Genomic DNA, 18,791 nt, shown 5'->3' on the forward strand with positions numbered 1-18,791 from the left:
CCTCAATAGAAACCTTAACCATAAAACCTAAAAAGCGAGCTTTTCTTTTAATTAAATGAGCAAATTACTCTTTAAATTTTAAATTTAATAGCATCATAGATTCGTTTATTATGTAAATTGTTCAATCAAGTTTTAAAAATAATTATTTAGCCTATATTATTAACAAAAATTAATGTTGATAGTTAGTTAATCAAAAAATGATAAAAAATGTCAAAAATCATACAAAAATGACTAAAAGTTTTTTTGGCCTTTTTCTATAATTTTTTGAGTTAAGTTTGTAATTTTTTGGTCCTTTTTTAATTTTTGAAATTTTTTTATTATTTTATAATTAATTAATGATTAAAGTTAATTTTTATTAACAGTAGAAACTAAATTACACTATTTTCAAAAATTAAGAGAATAATTTGCATAATAAACAAATTCAGAGTTTATGATACTATTTGACTTAAAATTCAAGAACTAACTTGCTCATGTACCTTTTTTTTTTTTTTTTTAAGCAAAAGGGTGCAAGTTGAGCAGCTTAAAAGCTAATGAGATCAAGCCCCCCCCCCCTCTCTATATATATGTGTATACATATACATATACATAACCTTACAAAGGTAACTCAATTCAAATCTATGAGTTAACTCATTATTTAGGCAGGGTTATTGACACGCCTAAATAATGAGTTACCTCATCCATTTTCACCAAACAAAGCTAATAAAGAAAATAATGTTGAATGACTTATGTTAAGAGAGTCAATTATCTTGAGGTTGTTATTTAACGAAGGTGCTTATTATTGTTGTTGTTGTTGTTCCTTTGCTTTGCTTTTCATATCTTCGTGGTCATCATGTTAACTACTTTTCCTCATTCTATCGTTTTGCAAAGACATTGAAAGATTACGGTACTTTTCAATGAGCTTAGGAAATAAAAACAAAAAGCTGTTCTTCATGTTTAATGGGATATTGTGTTTTAATTTCCTTTCTTTTGCTTCCAAATGTTAGGCGAGTTGAAATGGAGGTTTATTCTATATATGAATATATATTATCTATTAAAATTATTCTGTTGAGATTTAAGAAATATTTTATATTCATTAAATATTATTAGAATATTCATTAGTTATTCTTATACTCAGCTATATATTGCACATCTTGAATATAAAAAAAGAATGATGTTTTTTTTAATCTCTTTTATTTTTCTTTTGACTTCTTTCGTAGCATCTATTAAGAGAATAAATATTTCTCTTAACAAGGCACACTACAAGAATATATAGTTAAAATTTGGATTAATAAAATCTTATTTTTGCCAATTTTTTTAATTCAACTCAATTGAAACCTAAATTGGTCGTTGCTGTCAAATGTAAAATAGTTTGTCAATAACAAAAAATTTAGGCATAAGTGCCTTTACATTTATGAAAATCCGAAGCTATCAAAATAAATGAAACTTATAGGTTGGTTCATTTAATCTATTAATTAGTGAGTAGATTTAAAACTTCACCTCAAAAATCTTTTGCAAAAAAAAAAAAAACAATCAAACAAATTAACCTCACTTGACTTAACTTATCCCATAAGTGTACTAAAAAATTAGATTAGTTATTGAACTGATTAAAACACTAATTTAAGAGTTAACTATCATAATTGTAATTGAACTATGATAAGACCAATCATGAGTAAAGTATTTTATTGAATCAATTAATTGTTTATCAATTCAACTTATCAAATTAACCCAGTTTTGAATATTATTTATATAAGTTGGATGGAATACTGACTTGTGTAATCCTTTACAACTTATTTTCTTTTAAAAAATATAACCTCAAATATAACAATTCTCTCTCACATTGTTACACACACACACACATAGCCAGTAATATGAATTGAGCCAACAAAAAATTAATGGATTAGGTTGTAGAAAATAAGTAAGATATTAAAAAAATTAGATTAGTTATTGAACCAATTATAATACTAATTTAAAAGTTAACTATCATGATCATAATTGAATTGTGGTCACTAGTACAGACAAGCTAGTCTACAGTGGTCTTATTTACACTGGCTCTACAAGTGGTGTAGATAAAATTAATGTAAATATCATAACATTATCTATATTAGTTATTTAACTGATGTAGTTATTGAATATTCTACATTGATTATCAACTTGATGTAGATAACTAATGAGGAAATTATGTTTGTTTGTTTTTTTTTAAAGATTAGACTATCTACATAGGTTACTAATTAGTAATCGATGTATATATCAATATCATCTACACCAGGTTATATTCATAATTAGTGTAGATGCATTCATAACCAATGTAGATAGTTTATTTAAAAAAAATATTTTTTTTCTTTTTAATTTTCCCCCAATCATAATAGGCTACAATTAAAAACCTACACTAATCAAATATCTAACAGCCAGACAATCAGGCAAAATCCAATATAATTAAATATCGTTCAAATCAAATGAATTTAAAAAGATGTATGATATAAGATCGATCATGAACAAAATATTTTATTAAATCGATTAATACTTTATCAATCCAACCTACCAGATTAACCTAGTTTTTAATCCTATTTCTATAAGTTGGATGAAATAATGACCCATGTAATCCATTATAACTTATTTTCTTTTAAAAAAATAACCTCAAATATGACAATTCTCTCTCACGTTGTTACACAAATATATACATACACAGACATATATAAAGTCACATTAGATATACAATTGGGAAGAGTATATCCCAAGGATATACTCATAAAATTCCTCTGTTTCGCTAATAACATCACAAGTGGCCAGTTTCAGTTAAATCTAATTTGACCTTGACTCAACAATTTACTTTTTTTTTTGGCCAAATATAATTCACAAAATTAAATACATAATGCTTGGAAAACTTTTGTACCCCCCGCAATAAAGTCCAATGTGAACTCAAGCTGTACATTTAAATTGCCTTAAAGTTGGCACTTTTGACCCAAGTGCGAATGTGCATTACTTGCGCCGTTTTTATTTTTATTAGATAAATTAATATTTTATTAATATTTGAGAGAAAAAATAAAAATATTTCAAGTGTGGAATGGAGTCCATGTGAGGTAACCATAATTTATGTCTCATCCCAATTTTGTCACAATATAGATGCACGAAATTTTTAATAATATTCAGGTCCAAACTCAACATTAAAAAAATAAAAAATAATAATTTTTAATCCTTAAACAGTTCTTTTAATTATTAATTTAGTTTATAAACTTTCACTCAAAACACCCCCAATCCTTATAGCTTATAGAATTTAAAAATTATAGAAATTGAGTTATAAAACTATAAGGACTAAATTTTAAAGAAACAAACTATAGAAATCAAGTTGGTTCAAGTTAAATGTCAAGTACTAAGTCAATAATTAAGAAAAAATTTAACGACAAAAAATATATTTTCTTTAAAAATAAATATTTTAAAATAAATAATTCAATTATATATAGTAATTCTATATTTAATATCTATAATATATGTATAAATAGATTATTTTATAAATCACTCTTTAACTTTAATTACTCTGATTGTATTTCATAAAGTCAACAACTCTGTGCCACAAGTCTTATTATTTAATTGGTAGTAATTAGTATTGTGTGTGAATGTAATATTCCTTCTGTCTTAAATTATAAGAGTCTTTTAAAAAAAAATTTTATTTTAAAATATAAGATACTTTAAGTAAATTAAAGTTTTATTAAATACATCATTTTTAATATTATCTTTTCTCTTTATATAATTAATTTTCATTCATTCTCTTTTTAATATATTAAATTATAGGCATTTTTAAAAATTTATATTTTTTTAAAAAAATAAAATTGTTAAATATATTTAATAAGATTTATTGATATATAAAATTTTGTTTAAAAATATTTTATAATTTAAGAGAGAGAGAGAAAGAGAGAGAGAGAGAGAGTATTAACAATTGACAACTTGGTTTTAAGTTTAACAACCATAATATAGTAGAAAACGTGGCTTTACCTCATGCCGCCTCAGTCATCAAATCAAAGTAAGCATCAAACCAGTGACTCTCAACGCACTGACATGAGCTGAGTTTTGCTAAGCATCGTACAAGTGGACTTTTCCATTATTGGCTCACGAGCTGACCAATGAACCTAAACCAATTCAGCCCAACAACAGTGTCCACCTACATTTCATTGAAGGAAATTAATCAATCAATGACTACAGCCAATGAGATTGTGTGTTTAAATTTCATTGTCAACCTAAAAATTTTATTAATAAACAATTTGTAGGTAATTCTGTAAATACTCTTTAAATATATGAAGGTGTGCATTTATCTTAATGAGTTTTTAGGAGGTAACTTATCTGAATTTTTTTTGTATAAAAAATGAAATTAATCATCACCAATAAGTGTTGATTATAACAAAAGAGAGAAATTAAAATTTAAATCTCGTTGGAAGAAATGCCATCAGTGTTTTGGACAAGATTACCTATAATTTTAATGGGTTTTTTGAAACTCAACCTTCCTTCTTTTTTTTTTTATTCAAAAAAAGAGGGAAATCTACAGTTAGAATTTACTTTCTGATTGGAGAAGGACTTTATGCATACATTTCATTTGTCTTCTTCAAGTGCATGAATGATCAAAGGGTGATGTATCAGAGCTAAGAATCTAAGAAGTTTCATCTTATAAACAAGTACCAATAAGGAAGACGACACTGAAATTTCTTCTGGAAAAGGAAAACCAATATCATTCATCATTACTGTCATTCACATGTACAAAAACCAAAAACAAGAATTAAAATCAACATTCAAAAAACAGAAAGCTCTGAAACCCCAGGCCAACACAATAATTAATAACACCTATTTATTATTATACTTTTAATACCTAAAATTAAAATTTGTCTCTAATTTCAAACAACCTTCATCACCATCTTCATCAACCTGCACTTCCAATTCCTTCATCATCTGGATTTTTTTTCCTTCCTTCTTCTTCTTCTTCTTCAATTCAGCCTTTGATGCAGATCCTTCATTTGAGAAGAAAATTCAGTGACAAGTTGAAGTTTAATTACCTTGCTAACTAGCATATATATATATATATATAATATTCACAGTGATTCATTGTGCCATGAAAGAACAAGATCTTGAAGCCCAGATTTCCAGTTTCCCCAGTGAAGCTCATCAAACTCAAAACCACCATTGATCACTTTCACAGTGACCATCAACAACTCAGTCACGATCTCAAAAACCTCAACCACAAGAATCACCTTGCCTTTCCCTAACCCAATAGCTCCATTTTTGCCTATCTCGACCTTGAACCCTAAAATTCCTCCTAATTCCTTCACTTTCTCTTCTACTACTTGTAACGAAGCATTCGATGTGAATCTCTTTTCTCTCCTGTAGTTGGTACCCGACGCCGTTTCGAACAAACCCGTCAGGTCCAGACCTGACGACATGGAGATTATGTCGAACGCGTTGACGCCAGAACCCATCCTTTCGAGCTTCTGGTAAGATTTCGCCGTCGGACCCGACTCGAATAAGCTCTCGTCGGGTTGGGGCTTGAGCGATTTCTTGAACCACGAATTTTGGTATAGAGATTCTAGGCTCATCCGGTTTTTCGGGTTCGGGTCGAGAAGTCGGTTAATCACGAACCGCGCCGGCTTGGATATCCACTCCGGGAACTGGTAATCGCGCCGGCTGATCTTCTTGCACATCTCAGGGATATTTGCGTCGGAGAAGGGGAGATAGCCAGCGAGGAGGACGTAGAGTATCAGCCCGCACGACCACGCGTCGGCTTTCGAGCCGTCGTATCCGCGCCGGAAGAGGATCTCAGGCGCCGTGTAAGCCGGCGTGCCGCAAGCCGTTTGGAGCAACCCGTTCTTGAGCTGTTCGGGCAAGGCGGAGAGTCCGAAATCCGAGACCTTTAGATTCCCTTCGTGGTCCAAGAGAAGATTCTGTGGCTTCACATCACGGTGTGCGACGCCGTTTTTGTGGCAGAAACACAAGGCAGAGACCAATTGCTGAAAGTAACGCCGCGCCACCGGCTCTGTCATCCGGCCTTTACGCGAGATTTTCGAGAATAACTCCCCGCCGGCAGCGAACTCCACTATCAGGTAGATCTTCGTCTTCGTAGCCAAGACCTCATGGATTTTGAGAATATGAGGATGGTCATGAAGGCGTCGCATGGCATCAACCTCACGGACAATCCGAGGCTCCATGGATGCATCGGTTTTTGACTTGTCAATAATCTTCACGGCGACAATGGAGCCGTCGATTAAGGATCGAGCTTGGTAGACCTTGGCGAAACTGCCACGACCTAGAAGACGAATCAATTGATATTTTCCGAGAATGGTGACGGCGGAAGAGGGTAAAGGTGAGGCCGGAGGTGACGGAAATCGCGGCGGTGAAGGGACGCCTGGTTCCATGTCTGAGTGGGTTGACGAGAGAAGGGAGAGCAAAAAGGAAGGAACAACCCACAGAGTGTCACGGGACAGAAGGCTGTGAGCGTTGAGAGTCGAGTTTATATAGCGACTTCTTGTAGCACACAGGGACCAGTTGGCTTCCACTTGAATTTTGTTAAAAGCGAGTGGTTTTCATTCTGCCTTACGAAATCCCTAAATTATCCTCGTCTTTTCTTTTTATCCCCTATGAGTCCTCTCCCAGCTCATGATGAATTCATCACTTCCGGAATTGTCCTTGGTCTTCTATCTATAATCTCCCATTAAAATTTACTCCGTTAAAAAAAATTTTTTAAAACATTTAATATTAAAAAAATATAAGACATTTTTAATATTTTAAAATATAATTATTATTTTTTTAAAGAACTCCTATTAATAATAATTTTATATTTATTATAGGGTATTTAATAGGAGTAAATATAAAAAGATATGGTTAGTTTGAAAGTAGGTAACTACTTTATTGAGATGTGAGATTTGATTAAAAATATCTCACATTTTTTGATAGAAGAAATATTAAATAAATATATATTTGGATTTTTTGCAACATAGTTAAATATTAAAGTTAAATTACATTTCTTTTTTCACATCACGGCCCTAAACTAATGCCTACAGTTCGCGGCTATTTTTACCAACTAAATTAGTATCATGGGGCAAATTATACTATTTCTTAAAAATTGTCAAAATTATATTATTTTATTTTAAGAATATGTAAAAAAATGTTATAAAATTAAGAAACAACTTACACATATATTTTTAAATTTTTATTAAGATGTCTGGTTTCACATGCATTTAAATCATGAATCGTGACCGGTATACTCCCTTTATTCGAAAATATAAGATATTTTTAATGAAATCCTACCTTTCAATAAAGTAATTATCTACTTTTTAACTAATCCTATTTTTTTATAATTACCCCCTATTAAATACCCTACAATAAATATAAAATTATTATCAATAGGGATACTTTTAAAAAAATAATAATTATACCTCAAAAGACTAAAAATATTTTATATTTTTTAATGGAGGAAGAAACTCATTTCATATCTTGTGTTAATATACATTGATATTGATTATACAAATCTTTACTTTATTTTTATTAAATATTTAGATTAGATTATATTATATTATATATATTTTTTGAAATTTTTGATTTATGTGGAATTTGAACAATTTAAAAAATCAATTGCACTATGTCTCATTAAGAAATTAGAAAACTATACTGTCATGCTCAATACATTTTAAATATTTTGTCTCTTTTGATATAATTTTGTTCTTAGATTTTACCATGCGGGTCAATCTCTACTAGCATGCTCCTTTTCCAGCTGGCACTAGACATTCCAAAATATCAAAGCGGTTTAAACCGAGTCAAATGATCAAATCACGCTTTATATATTTTCCATAAATTTCAGCCTTTTAAATTTTAATTAAATTATTTCTGATTTATTTAATAAATGTTTCTACTAAAAAATAAGACCTAAAATAAAAATATTTTCTGAATGACAAAAATGAAAATACTTGAATTTTTTTTAAGAAAATAGAACTGTTTAAATTAAAATAAACAATACAAATATATTAAAAATAATATTCTCTCTATTCTAAATTATAAGATAATTTGAAACAAGATAAGGCATATCAATAAATTTTAATAAAAATACTTTAAAAATTTACTTTTTAAAATAAAAATATAAAATTTTAAAAATATCTTTTATTTTATATAACTTTAAATCTACATACTTAATCATTAAATTACAATTATTTCATTTCTCTTTGTAAATGAAGGATAATATTGAAAATGTATAGTCAATTAAACCTCATATTTCATCAAATTGTCTTATATTTTGAGACAATAAAATATCTTTAAAGTTATCTTATGCCATCTACTTCTTAAATTATAACATACTTTTGGAGAGAATCAGCATTACAAAATATAAGGCGCTTTGAGAAGAGCAAGATTTTATTAAATAGACTTATTTTAATATCATTCTTTCTCGCCCTATTTAATTTTCATCCCCTCTCTTTTCAATATATTAAATAATGAGTATTTTTAAAAGTTTATATTTTTTAAAAAAAATTATTAAATATATTTAATAAGATTTATTGATATGTAAGATTTTAATCAAAATTATTTTATGATTTAAAAGGGAGGAAGTAATTTTGAATGTAGGATCTCGAATTATTTAGACTTACTGTCTAAATATGCAATTAGTTCAATCGTACACTGATATTAGTTTTTTTTTTAATATGGTTACAAAATTTTTGCTTATAGTTTTAACTTTTAACCTTTTTCATTGGGAAAAAACTTTTTAGTAATTTCTTTTGTTTTAGCCAACTAACGTGGGGATCTTATAGGTGAATCATCGGACTTTAATTAGGTTAAAATGTCCAAAACATGTATAGTATCTTATAAACATTTCTTGTCAGTGACTACGTTAACAAGAAGAATCTAAATTTGGAATATTCTCCTTTTTTTTTTTTAATAGAAATGAATGTAAATAGTTGTAACCACTCAAACTTTTTTTGTATGCCAACCAAAACTAATTGTACGTTAATTTGCACTTGAGAGGGAACAAAAAACGCATAAGGACGTTTTGGAGGCATGGTTCATGCTACTAATAAGAAATGGTGGCTTTATAAATAATACTCCCTTTTATTATATTTTTAAATCATTTCCAACATACATATTTTACTCAAATAATTGAAAAGTTTAATACTCCATTCGTTTGAAAATGTAAGGTATTTTTTGAGGAGTTAGATGTTAAAAAATGTAAGACATTTTTAGTCTTTCGAAATGTAATCATTGCTTTTTTTTTCAAAAATAGCCCTATTAATAATAATGACTTTATATTTATTATAAGATATTTAATAAAGATAAATATAAAAAGATATGGTTCATTTGAAAGTAGATAACTACTTTATTAGGAGGTAAGATTCGATTAAAATTTAAAAATGCTTTTTACTTTTTAACGGAAGGAGTATTAATTAATTTTATTCAAAATTTTATAAATTTTTAACTTTATCCGTATTTATAAAGAATATTAAGAAGTGTAGGAAAATTTTTAAATTATATACACCCACATTTAATGGGGATAATAGAAAAACTTGTGATAAAAAATTAATAACATGCATGTTTTAAAATTGGAAGGGAAAAAAAAAAAACATCTTTCTATCTTACTATGCCCAATGAATTGGATTGGCGGGAGCACCATATAAGGAGAGGGGTAAGTTTGAGTTCCTCCTATTTACCATTCACATAAAGTGATTTTCTATTTTGTTTGATATTTACTAAATCTCAATTAATTGCAGTACTTCATATTAAATACTTATATGAATAAAAAAATAAATTTGTAGAATAAAAAATTGAGATATGAATGATGCAATATATAACATATATGAATAGGACAGGAGCGTAATTTATGGTAACATTTATATTTTACATTGAAATGTGGATTATTCACTTCTTAGCCTAGAAATACCTGTATCATTTACTATATATTTTATTAAATACTGTCTCTAATTGTAAGACATTTTGGAAAAGATTTGGTGTTTCAAAATACAAGACATTTTAACAAAAATAAAATTTTATTAGTGATATTTTTCAAATATTAATGATTCTTTTTAATACTATTTTTTTATAAATAGAATACTAAATGAATGGTATTTTTATATTTTTATTTTGAAACAATAAAATTGTAAAATATTTTTAATAAGTTTTATTGATACATGTAATTCTATTTAAAAATATCTTATAATTTAATATGTTAATGATAAAAAATATGACAATGTTAAATATTAATATCGTTTTTATTTTCATATATTAAAAATAAATACCGTTGGGTTGATCAGAAAGAAAGAGAGACAAGTACAGCTAGAAAAGAAAAGTGACCAAAAAAAAAAAAAACAAGGAAGCACTAGTAATATTGTAATAATGTAATATAAAGAAGAGTTAAATATTGAAGATATTTTTTTTTTATATAAATTAAGCGTATCCGAGGGAAATCCCCATGCAAGTTGGCCATTAAAAAAAGATTCACAAAGCAAATTCAAAACAAATAAAAAATACCAAAAGTGGACAAAAACCACTAAAGCAAAAGCACCATATACTTATAATAATGTATAGTTAATCAATTTTATGATCTATCAAACAATAATAATCAATAACAACATGAGTAATAGAATAAATTTGGTTAAAAAAATATAGCACTTGTTTGGTTTTGTTTTCTGTTTTTATTTTCTCAAAACAATTATATATAATTTGGATGAAAAATAAATAAATGTATTTTTTATTAAAATTTAAAATATAAATTATAAATTTATCATAATAAAATTGCTGAGAGCTAAATTTATAAATTTATGAACTTTCACATTTTAAAATTTATTTTAAATTAATTAATTTTTTTTAAAACTTATCTGCGAGTCTCTCAAATAAATACTCTCTCTCCTATGAGAATATAGTGTTTTTTTTAATTATTTTTTATCACGAGGTAAATTACCCCCAGGTCTCTGCCGCACCCCGGAGAAAAAAAAATGGCGTTGGTCTCCTCCTTTGAGTCTTTGACCATTGAACTTTGGAGGATAATTTAGTAATTGTATTCTTATTTTTAAAAAGAAAAGAAAATGAAAAGAAAGAAACACTTTAATTCATTGGCTTCATGTGGAGACATCGCCAAATTTTTAAACAATAATATCTCTCGACACCTTCCTCGTCACACTACCTATTTCTTACCGTTGGTCAGGTCAGGGAGGTCAGCTTTGATTTTGCTTTTTTGTTATTTTTCTGGGAAGCTGCTTTATATTAACACCTAAAATTATTTGAAATATATAATTATGAATTTTCTAATTTCGGTGACTGACCTCCAACCTCAACAGACCATCCCGCAAGCGCGTGACAATCTGGAATCAGAACATACACAATCATGTATTGTTCAGGGCCAGTGATTATTATTAATTAATTAATAATTAACAAATACTCTGATTAATAATATAATACAAAAGTGCTACTTGATGCTTTTATAATCTACTATTTCGAGCTTTTAATATAAGGCTGGGTTTGCACTAAAAAACTGTTTTTATAATTGAGTCAGATTGAACTAAAGTTAGCCTGCTATTAAGTTGAAAATAAAAGTTGAATTAAAAATTGGAGTGATTTTGAAAAACCGGACAATTTTAAACGTAATATTAAAAAAGCTTAAAAATTTTAAAAAAGGACTAAAAAATTTAAAATTAGATTCTAATAAAAACTAACTTTATTTTTGAGTAATTTATATGTATAAAATATAATCTAGGATCTTTTTTTAAAGATGTTAACAGTTATAAATATAAATACAAATACTTTTGAATCTACTCATATATAATTTAATAAATATTCACTTATATTTGATAAGTAATAAAATAATAATTTATAATATTATTAATTTAAAGTCATGTTATGTTGTTTTTTTAACATATTATAAATTTTTTTATATTTATTTTACGTATAAATTTTATTTTTTTATTTAATTGTTATATCATTTTTTCAATCACTAATTAAATCATAAAAATTAAGAACAACTAAGATTTTTAATTCAACATCGGTATAGCTTTTAAAATATTAGTTACTTCTTATACTCGCCTGGCCGGAAAAAATTAAATCATAATTCTTTGGATAAAAAATAAAAAGAAATTATAAGATTTAGGTGAACGACATTAACGTATCATTTACTAATTCATAAAGTTAGGCGGTCAAACTCAGGGAGTCAGACGGAACCGAAGGGAGGACGACGGCGGTGGCAAGTCTTTTCAATAGAGTGGAGGGTACTCTGGTAATTGGCAAACCATGAAGAGCCCCGAGAAATTTGGAATTTTACAAAAAAAAAGAAAGGACAAAAACAGGGGAGATGACGTGGAAGAGAGAAGGCAATAGAATCAAAGAAGCGTTTGTGGCTGCGCCAGCTGTCATAAGGTGGGGTTGGTAGTGGCAGTGGGAAGTTGGTGAAGAACTGAAGCCACGAGAAGCGGGAAGGAAGGCGTGAACCTCTTGCCTAGCGAACCGTGTCCCAGTCCCACGAAGTTTCTCTTTCCACCTCTTCTTGACCAAAAAAAACAAAAAACAAAAAACAAAAAACAAATATTTCATCCTATTTACTCTTTCCATTTAAAAATATAAAATATTTTTGACAAAATTTAATCCTCAATAAAATAATTATTTATTTTTAAATTAATTTTATTTTTTTATATTTACTCATATTAAATACTTTATAATAAATAAAAAATCATTTATCAATAGAGATACTTTTGAAAAAAGGATATGATTACGTCTCGAAAGATTAAAAATGCCTTATATTTTTAAATATTTAATTTTTAAAAAAATATTTTATATTTTTTAATGGAAAGAGTATAAGGTTAGAGAATTTTTTTTATTTATAAGTTATATTATTAAATTTTTTTATCATGATTTTTTTTACTGCCTCCCATTAAATGTCAATGAGAGAAAGTACATTATTAAACCACTAGATGCATGGATTAACTAGCTAGAGGTTGTTTTTCTTTAACTAGAAGAAGTCTTGAATTGGAAACTGAATATGCAATAATGATTAAATTTTTTATGGGAATTTGGGAGGTATGCTCCCTAAAGACGTGCTGACAAGTTACTAACCATTAGTTTGGGTTAAAGACATGAGATATCATAGTGAAAGCAAAAAAATGTTATTAAAATATATATAATTAATATGGACAATGTTAAAAATTTATTAAATTTTGTACATAATAAAATATTTCTTGATTATATTCTGATAAAATATATTGAAAGTAATTTATAAATAAGATCGAAAAAAGTGTTGTAAAATCTCAAGAAGCCTGTGCTAGTTTATGGTTTCTAGGAGAGCTAATATAACCTTTAATTTAGTGCTTAGAGTGTTGATCATATTTCAAATAAGATTAACTCCAATAAAAAAAATTATATGTGTGTAATAAAAAAGAGAGATCTTAAATGTAATCTTGTTTGTCTGTCTACTTCCCCACCCCCCAAAAAAAAAAAATTCTCTACTTTCCGTGTAATTCCAAAAGTATACTCTCTTTATTAAAAAAATATAAGGCATTTTTATGAGGTAAAATATTTTAAAAAATATAATACATTTTGAGTCTTTCAAAGTATAATTAATGATGTTTTTCCAAAAATATCTTTAATTAGTGGTTAATTAATAAGGTTTTCTAATTGAGACTCTATATTAAATAAGAATAAATATGAAGAGAGTGTGTAATTTTAAATACAATGAATTAACTCATAGAAAGGTGTAATTTAATTAAAAATGCTTTATAATATTGAACTAGTAGAGTATAAGTTGGCATGCTACACATAACCTTAGTTAGTGTATGTACAATTTGAGACAACTTCTCTAATAGTAACAATTTATGTTAGTAAAATTTAATGTTAGTTATGAATGAGCATTAATTTAGTGGAGATGATTATCGCTACTTAAACATGAAATTTTGAGTTTAAGTTTGTGTTCATGTGGGAAAAAACTCTTTTGAAAGAACTGCTCAATCAATAGTCATATAGTTGAACATGTTCAAAGAGCATTGAACGTCAAATATTCTCTCCAAACTACAATATATGTCATTATTAAATGATCTATAGTTTATGAAAAATGTTGGTTGAATCTGTATTTTTTAAAAAATGCTTATATCTTTTCATTTATATCTTTGCATTTTCTAATAACACATGGTCTTTAAATATGAAGCATTTAAAGACAATGATTAAAAAAGGGTTGTAAATGAAAAAAATAAAATTTACCCAATGCTCTATATTTTGGATTAAGGGATACTTCTAAAAAAATAACTTATATTATAATTTGGAAGGAGTATTTATATTAAAAAACTAATGTTATATGAGTTAAACATTCTTTTTGCTTTTACATTCAACTACTGACCACCATGAGCAATCCAGATCAAGGTTCAGTCGGTTAAATATGTTTATCCAATAAAAAAAGAAAGTTTATTTTAAGATGATTAGACTAATGTTTATTACTTAATTTCAAAAAATGACTTATGATTATTACCATTAGTACTGGAGGGTAAAATTGTACAGAAATAATTAATATCCACTAAAATTTCAAAATGATAATTTTTTTTGAAAAAATAAAGTGATAGATATTTTAAAACAGAGGTAGTATTACAAAACATTTTTTTAAAAAAATTCTTTTTGTGTTTTTATAAATATTTATTGCTTTAAAATTTCAAGTAGATATTGAAAAGTCCTTATATGGGTGGTTAACCCAACCTGCAGGGGAAACTGCTTGCAAGCAACAAGCAATGCAAATGAGTCTTTTTGGATGGCCTTTGATTAGCTTAATTGAGGAGGCAACCATCAATGTTAGGAAAAGATGCCCATCAAGCAAAATTCTTAGTAGCTTAAGAATGAGTGTTCTCATTCTGATCTTGGTCATATGTGTCAATTTGGTACAAAAATATCTGCAATACAATAAAAAAATTATTTGAGAATAAAAAAAATATTTGTACCAATTTAGGGTGGTGTGTAAATTTACCTAAGAAGTGTGAACTTTTTTCTCTCAATACTTTGATGGATATTAATCTTCTTTTTTAATTGCTCATACGTAGTTCTCTTAATGGAGGCAATTATATTCAAAATACGATCAAATATTAAATATGGACACTTCTCTCAATGAGAATTTGTCTTAGCTTGCTATATTATGAAAAATTAACCTCTTTTAATAAACTCAACCCTTATTAATAGGAGATATTAGTCTTTATATTATTGACAGACAATACTCATGTTCCATGCAAAAAATAAAATCATGACTTTTTATTAACTTACGTTGGTGTGAGTGGTATGAGCTTTTTTTTTTTTTTTTTGCTCCTCTGGGAATGGTGGGAAGTGAAGATTTTAATTAATGAATTCAATTTAAGAAAATTGGAGAAGTGGAGTTAAAAAATTTAAATTAATTTTCTTTACTCATTTATCTTACTTCTTCTCTCTGTTAAATCAATTAATTAAAATCTTTCCTCCTCTCCCTGCCAACTAAATAGGTGTGAACTATAATGGTTGGGACCTTGTTTCCAATCCTTTTGCTCTTGAGTAAATTCAGTCTTAAAAAAAAAAAAATCTACCTTCTACTATCAATATTTTGAGAGAGTTATTGTTTATTATTAAAAAAAAGAATTTTTGGCTAAGTATTATTGAGAAAAAATCCTCATGATTTATATTTTTTTATATCAAGAGAAAAGTTAATAATTGTACAGTAAAAAGTTATAAAACTGAAACATTTCAATACAACTAAGAAGAGAAACTTAAAAAACCAAGTAAAAGAAATGCTCCTGAACAACTCGAAAGAGAAGAAGTTGTAACCTATGGAGCAAATAATTAATGTTCAAGACGATGGTATCAAATCTGAGGCTTGTGAATGTTGCTGCAGAGAAATATAGCTTATGAATGCTGTTGATTTACCGGAAAGCCAACCTTAAATGAAGACAAAACTTAGAGGAATCTTGAAACCAGTGGCGGACGCACTTATGATTGAGGGCAAGCAAGTGCTTCCCTCAACTTGGGGAAGATTACCAGGAGGAGGTAGCGGTTTTTAAAAAACTTTCCCCTATTACCCTTATAATTTTGAACCCACTAAATTCAAATTAAAATATAATTGAGTTTAAAAATATTTGAATTTTTTATATTTCATTTAAGTCCAATGGATTTTAATTTTAAATTTATTATATTTAAATTTAGATTACTTTCATAAAAATATAATTTTAATTTTTCTTTCTAATATTTTACAAAACTAAAGTTAAACTAAATAATAAATATCCTTAATATAAATTAAACATAAAATTTTAAAGCATACAAAGATTGAAAGAATACCAAAAGACAAGAAAATGGAGAGGCCTTTTACTAGAGAACAAAGTCTGAGATGAGAGATGGAGTAAATGGAGTAAAACTGTGTGAGCATGGGATTGAGATTGAGAAATTGAGGGTGAGTTTCAAAAAATAGGTTAAAGAAGAGAGAGAAATAAGAAATTTTTACTATTGTTTAAAGTGGTCTCAAGTCCCAAATTTCTTCTTTTTTTGTCAATGAGCTAATCATCCAATAATTTAAAAATATAAAGCCACATAAAGAAAAATTTTTAAAATATATAAATATTTATTTTATATATTAAATTTTTATTTTTATATTTTATACTCCCTCCATTCTAAATTATAGAGCACGTTTAAAAGAATTTTTTTAATCTCAAAATATAAGATACTTTGTTTAGATTAAAATTTCATTAAATGTGTTAATTCCAATATTACTTTCTCTCTTTATAATTAATTTTTGTCCATTTTTTTAATATATTAAATGATTGATATTTTTAGATGTTTATATTTTTATTTTAAAAAAATAAAATTGTTAGACGTATTTAATAAGATTGATTAGTATGTAATATTTTCTCTAAAAATGTTTTATAATTTAAAATAAAAAGAGTATAATTTATGCCCACTGACTCAAGATCCTGCATTTGCCATCGCTTTTCTCACTAGCCAATCTTGAGAGTTGAAGCTGATTGCCACGAAGCAAAACAGTTTTCTATCCTTCTTGAATCAAATTGTCCATAAATCACAAGTAGGATCCTCATGATTTATATGATTAGGGGGGGAATATCGCAGCCTTCTATTTCAAGAAAACTTTGTTATCAATTATTGTAATGATTAGAAATTAAAAAAAATGAAACTTTCTATTTTAAGAAAACTTTATTACATATTATGGTAATAATTGGAAATTTGAAGGGAAAATAAGTGATGAGAAAACTGCCGATGGTGAAATGAATACGGTGGGAAACATGGTGGAGGCAGCAGGAAGGAGCATGCGAGAGCGTGGGCATGTCGTTAGATGCGTTTTGATGGGACTGTCCTTGTCGTTTATGCGACGCGTGGCATGGGTTTTGCCGTCCGCCCTCACAATGTTCTCATGTTCTTCGCAACCGCATCTTAATTATTCGTTTGTACCCGACAAAAACGCCCCTCTCTGAAAACGACAGCTTTGATTCTTTTCAACTTATTTTATTGTAGAATAATTACCTGAGTTCCTTTTTTTCCGAAAACATTACACCTAAATTTTATAAAAGAAAATTTGTTATTGACAGATCATATAAAATTCATAAAATGCTATCAAATTTTAAATTTTAGGTATTTATGATTTGGCAAATGATATTTATAATTGAGTAATAGGTATTACAAGTTGTCATTTTCATTTGTAAGTTATAATTGCTCGTTGTGCTGTTGTAAATAAACTTTGCTAAGTGGTAAATGCATATAATTTAAAATTTAAAAATATTTTTTAAATTTTATAAAATTCTTTGACAATAAATTATTTTCTAAAAAATCTAAGTGTAATTTTTCCTTTTTTTTTTCTAACAAGAACATCATCTATTCATCTAAATCGAGTGTACGTGTTCATAATATACTTCTTCTATTTAAAAATGTAAATTATTTTTTGAGGAATTGGATGTTAAAAAATATAAGGTATTTTTAGTTTTTCAAGGTATAATTATTATCTTTTTTTTTAAAAGTGTCTCTGTTGATAATAACATTATATTTATTGTAAAGTATTTAATAGAGATAAATAGAAAAAGACAGGGTTAGTTGGAAAGTATGTAACTACTTTAATAAGAGATAAAATTCAATTAAAAATATTTTACATTTTTAAATAGAGGAAGTAAATGAAAAATTATTCTACATATCCTTATAATTTTATTCAATTTTAAATTAAGTTTTAAGAATTTATTTTATTTTAATCAAATTTTTATAATTTAATCTATTATATGTGTTGGAACATGAACTCAGTTTGAACAGAGTTATAATGAGTTTTAATATATATTTTTATTCAAATAAAATATATTAAAAATAATTTATAAATAGGAATGGAAGAAACATATCAATATGCAAAAGTTGTCTTCTGATTTATAAAATATTTAGAATTAGAAAACTCACCTATTGCTATTTCTCTTGCAATATATATTTTGAATTACAAATTATGTTTATTTTTTTTGCAATAATCTTATGGAAAACCAGAAATCTAGAGGGGAAAAAAGGATTAGGAAAATCCCAATTAGTGTAATTGCATGACATTGTAAGAATTGTTAGTGTAAAGCCAACGTTCTACCTTTTTTTTTTGGCCAAAACCTTGCTTGTATTACATGACATTTGATATGTAAAATTTGCAGATGAAATAAAAAAAATATTTCACATGCCATATATATAAAGAAACTTATATATAAAGAATTGTGTGGGACCGTTCTTGCCAAGAACAATATCATGGCATATTTATTTAATACAATTATATATCTTAAAACATAAACTTGAAACCCATGTCTTTGAGATAAAAAGCCAACTCAACTCTCTCAACTAGTTGAATTAAGCACCATTTG

General features: G+C 27.2%; 1 protein-coding gene across 1 annotated transcript; it reads right to left on the bottom strand.

Moving 5' to 3' along the window:
• Nucleotides 1–4,667: 4,667 nt before the first annotated feature.
• Nucleotides 4,668–6,446, bottom strand: LOC129319360 (CBL-interacting serine/threonine-protein kinase 4-like). The gene has a single exon (XM_054964407.1). It carries the CDS (start codon nt 6,366–6,368, stop codon nt 5,052–5,054), a length of 1,317 nt encoding a protein of 438 aa, XP_054820382.1. The 5' UTR covers nt 6,369–6,446; the 3' UTR covers nt 4,668–5,051.
• Between the last annotated feature and the right edge of the window lie 12,345 nt (nt 6,447–18,791).

Source organism: Prosopis cineraria, unplaced genomic scaffold (genome assembly GCF_029017545.1).
Source record: "Prosopis cineraria cultivar Desert tree isolate PC_DT_omini unplaced genomic scaffold, ASM2901754v1 PC9, whole genome shotgun sequence".
Taxonomy (NCBI): Eukaryota; Viridiplantae; Streptophyta; class Magnoliopsida; order Fabales; family Fabaceae; genus Prosopis; species Prosopis cineraria.